General features: G+C 47.9%; 1 protein-coding gene across 2 annotated transcripts; it reads right to left on the bottom strand.

Moving 5' to 3' along the window:
* On the bottom strand, window positions 626–3,317 carry LOC8062836 (protein NEN1). 2 transcript variants are annotated; one of them, XM_021456026.1, is made up of 7 exons: window positions 2,855–3,317; window positions 2,612–2,769; window positions 2,352–2,398; window positions 2,186–2,249; window positions 1,665–1,859; window positions 1,348–1,583; window positions 626–1,254 (listed from the first exon to the last, which is right to left on the bottom strand). In XM_021456026.1, the coding sequence occupies exons 1-7, from the start codon at window positions 3,150–3,152 to the stop codon at window positions 1,026–1,028; spliced, it is 1,227 nt and encodes a 408-aa protein (XP_021311701.1). In that variant the 5' UTR covers window positions 3,153–3,317; the 3' UTR covers window positions 626–1,025. The 2 variants fall into 2 exon arrangements, with proteins under 2 accessions (XP_021311701.1, XP_002464987.1); XM_002464942.2 differs by having other exon boundaries at window positions 1,348–1,859.

Raw genomic sequence — 3,317 nt, 5'->3', positions numbered from 1 at the left:
GCACTTGTGAACGGGTTACGTTAGGGACGGGGGACAGGGGCGCGATGGAGAACGGGACCCAATGGGGGAACAAAGCACGGTGGAGGATGGGGTGTCATGGAGGAACTGGGTGCAGTGGGGAGAACGGGGAGAGAGAGCGCGGTGGAGAACGGAAATAAGGACGCCGTGGGGAACAAAGTCAAGAGGCAGGTGGAAAACGGGATGCGGTGGAGGAACGGGACACGATAAGGGAGCGCTACCTAGGCCGTGCGTACGGACGCTGCCTACTTCTTTTTTCCCGTGTGGTGCGGGTGGGAGCCTCAGCGTCCGGACGCGCTGCTAGTGCCGAACGTCCGGGCGCTAGCAATACCGCATATAAAACCCAACCAACTGATCTATCAATTCGACATTCACATTCTTCACTGCATTTTGGTACGGTGGTGCCAAACTTGCCTAATGAGGCCGCACACTACAGCTCCACTAACTCTGTATTCTTCTGAAACTTGAAGGCATCGTGACTGTATTTCTAGCACACCACAAAAGAAACTATGGGACCGTTCTAGTGCCACGTACGAGATCTTGCATGCACATACTGTCAGCGGCCAAGGAACCTGACCACTACCATTGACGGTTTGCAACCCGCAAATTCTCAGAATCTGCACGTTCTTCTTTTACTGCTGCCACACTACAAGCCGTGAAAGTTCAGGCTCTTTTATTTAATGAACTTAGCTTTAGTGTTCCCCTACAGCTAATAATTGACTACCTCATGCACCTAAAACACCTGCGTCTCATAGGGCTACAATCTGACATCTCCTCTCCATCATCTCCTCCCACACATTTTCATCTATTACTCCGCAAAAAAGGATCTATCTCTGACCAAACATATATCAAGAACATGCTACATCTTAATATCTTGTGTAGATATATGGCCACATGTTGTACACACTAACACACGACCTGCTACTATTGATAGAGGCTAAGGTGGCTAAAGTGGGGACAAGAGCCTGTTTTATAGTGATAGGAGGATAGAACTTGGCATGGTCCCTTCAGAAGTGAACGTCTAGCCTCTTAGCAACCAATCGAATACCAGCATTTTGCTGGTAGCCATATATTTCCAGTGAGAAGAACGCATCCACCTTTTTCCCTTGAAGCATGGATTCCAGATTCGCTGCATCTATCTTTCTGGAAGCAAGCTTTGGAATGACACCATTGCAATCCTTTTGGTATATTTGTGTCGAGTACATTGCAGTGTTGCCACTGACAACGGTAGGGATGCTGCAACAAAAGGTCAGTATTAGTGCATAGCTAGTACTCAATGAGCAGGGTCATCATCTCAAGATTAGAATGGAAGGATAGATTACAACTCACTTCAGCCGGACCGTTGGACGATTGGCGTTTCCATATCTCTTAATAAGGGGTTTCCATGGAGAACTACTGCGGCCTTCCGGAGATGAACTTTGTGCTAGATTGTCGCAAAACACTAATACCTTACTAAGATTATCAGGTATGTCAACCCTTATGCTCAGCTGTGGTCGTAGAACCTTTGAGCTGACCCAACGGACTTCCAGATCTGCACAACTTAGATGAAGTTGGGCACCCTTGTGCTGCAAAATTGTTCTCGGTCCAGATCGGTGTTGTAATAGCATAACTGAGATTTTTATACTCTCTATTGAAACGTCATCTACCTCAACAAACCCAGAAAAACCAATGGAACTTCTTGCATCCATCTGCGTAGTGGTGTCTAACACCATTTCCTCAACATGGGATCCCACCAACTCGTTGGAATCTCTGTTTGTGGCAGGATCACTTGTTCCTTGGGTTCTGATTGTTGCACCCTCCAACATGTTCTGAACAGGAAGCACCCCTCGAAGACTTTCCTCCTGTGAGAAGAATTTTTGGGGGTTTAAAAATTAATTTGTACAGTATGAAAATAAAAAAAATGAATGCTACAAACATAACATTATGACCATTGCTCAGCATCTTTGAATTTTTCAATTGTCCTTCAAGTATTATGGTGAAAGTAAAAATGTTAATTCGCAACTACCAACTACATAATTTTCTATTTGAGTGGCAAAATAATTTGCTAAAGATAAGCATTTTTTAATAAGAAAACATCCTACAATAGCATCTTCGGTTGACTATTTGATCCTTCATCCACCGAATTGCTCAGATGAAATTCATGGGAAAATTGAAGGTGTGAAAATACCAGGAACAAGACTGTAGCACAGTTCTTGAGCACGTCGATATTCATTTTCACATCATCAAGGCTCCTGCAGATGAGTTGGAAACCAAATTAGAGGAAGGTCATGCATTTCGTGCTAACAAACAAAAGTACAGGCAGGTGTCAAGTCAACAGAGAGTACACCTCTTACCTGTGCCTTTGCTTCCCAAGTCCAAAATAATTCGCCAAGCTTGCCAGCTGCAGTTAGAAGTTGAAAACAGATAGAGAAATGGGAATGGATGAACGTCAGACATATATATGCAGCTGTCCTATTGAAAAACAAGAACCCTGTTTCATCTTTTAATCTTTATCAGTTTATCCAAATCTTACTATATATTCAAACTCAGAACAATTGGTAATGATCCACGTGTCAGCAATCATCAGTATGTAGGAAATCAGATTGTTGTATACCTTCATGTCCCCGGCTCTCGGTCCAAACCACTGGGTAAGCAGGGGAAGGGTGTCGACCATGCCCTTGGGTTCAGGAGGGGGTCGCCCGATCTCCGCGAACGCGTCCCTTATTATCACTGAATCGAACTTCACGATGTTGTGCCCAGCCCACACTCTCCCTGTTCAAGATTGTCATGTCATGAGTTGATGTCAATGGGGCGCCGCGCGCGGCAGGAGACGATCGAGACGATGCGCGGAACTCACCGTGCAGGACGTCGTAGACTTTATCGGCGACGTCCCTGAACGGCGGCGCGTCGGCGACGGCGTCGCGCGTGATGCCGCTGCACCGCGCGGTCGGGTCCGGGACAGCAGCGTCAGGGTCGGCGGGGCGGACGAGCGTGGCGTAGGAGGAGACGTCGACGAGCCTGCGCGAGCAGACGACTACGGCGCCGAACTCGAGTAGCACGCGCGGCGGGGTCGACGTCTCCACGTCCAAGAAGACGATCTCCTCCCTGCTGTCCGCCGCGGAAGCGGCAGAGGAGGACGCCGGCGCCGCCGCCATTGGTATTATTTACCGATCGATTCGAGTGTCGTACTCGTATCTCTCAGCGCTCAGGCTGGACGAACAGCAGTGTCACTGGATCGAGGCGTACGTGACGACAGCGAGTATTAGCAACGACGAATAGTGGAAGCGTTAGCAGGTGTGTCGTCACTGCGCAACTGCTTG

Source organism: Sorghum bicolor, chromosome 1 (genome assembly GCF_000003195.3).
Source record: "Sorghum bicolor cultivar BTx623 chromosome 1, Sorghum_bicolor_NCBIv3, whole genome shotgun sequence".
Lineage (NCBI taxonomy): Eukaryota > Viridiplantae > Streptophyta > Magnoliopsida > Poales > Poaceae > Sorghum > Sorghum bicolor.
The sequence above is the reverse complement of the archived record's forward strand: the minus strand, read 5'-3'. Positions and strand labels throughout refer to the sequence as shown.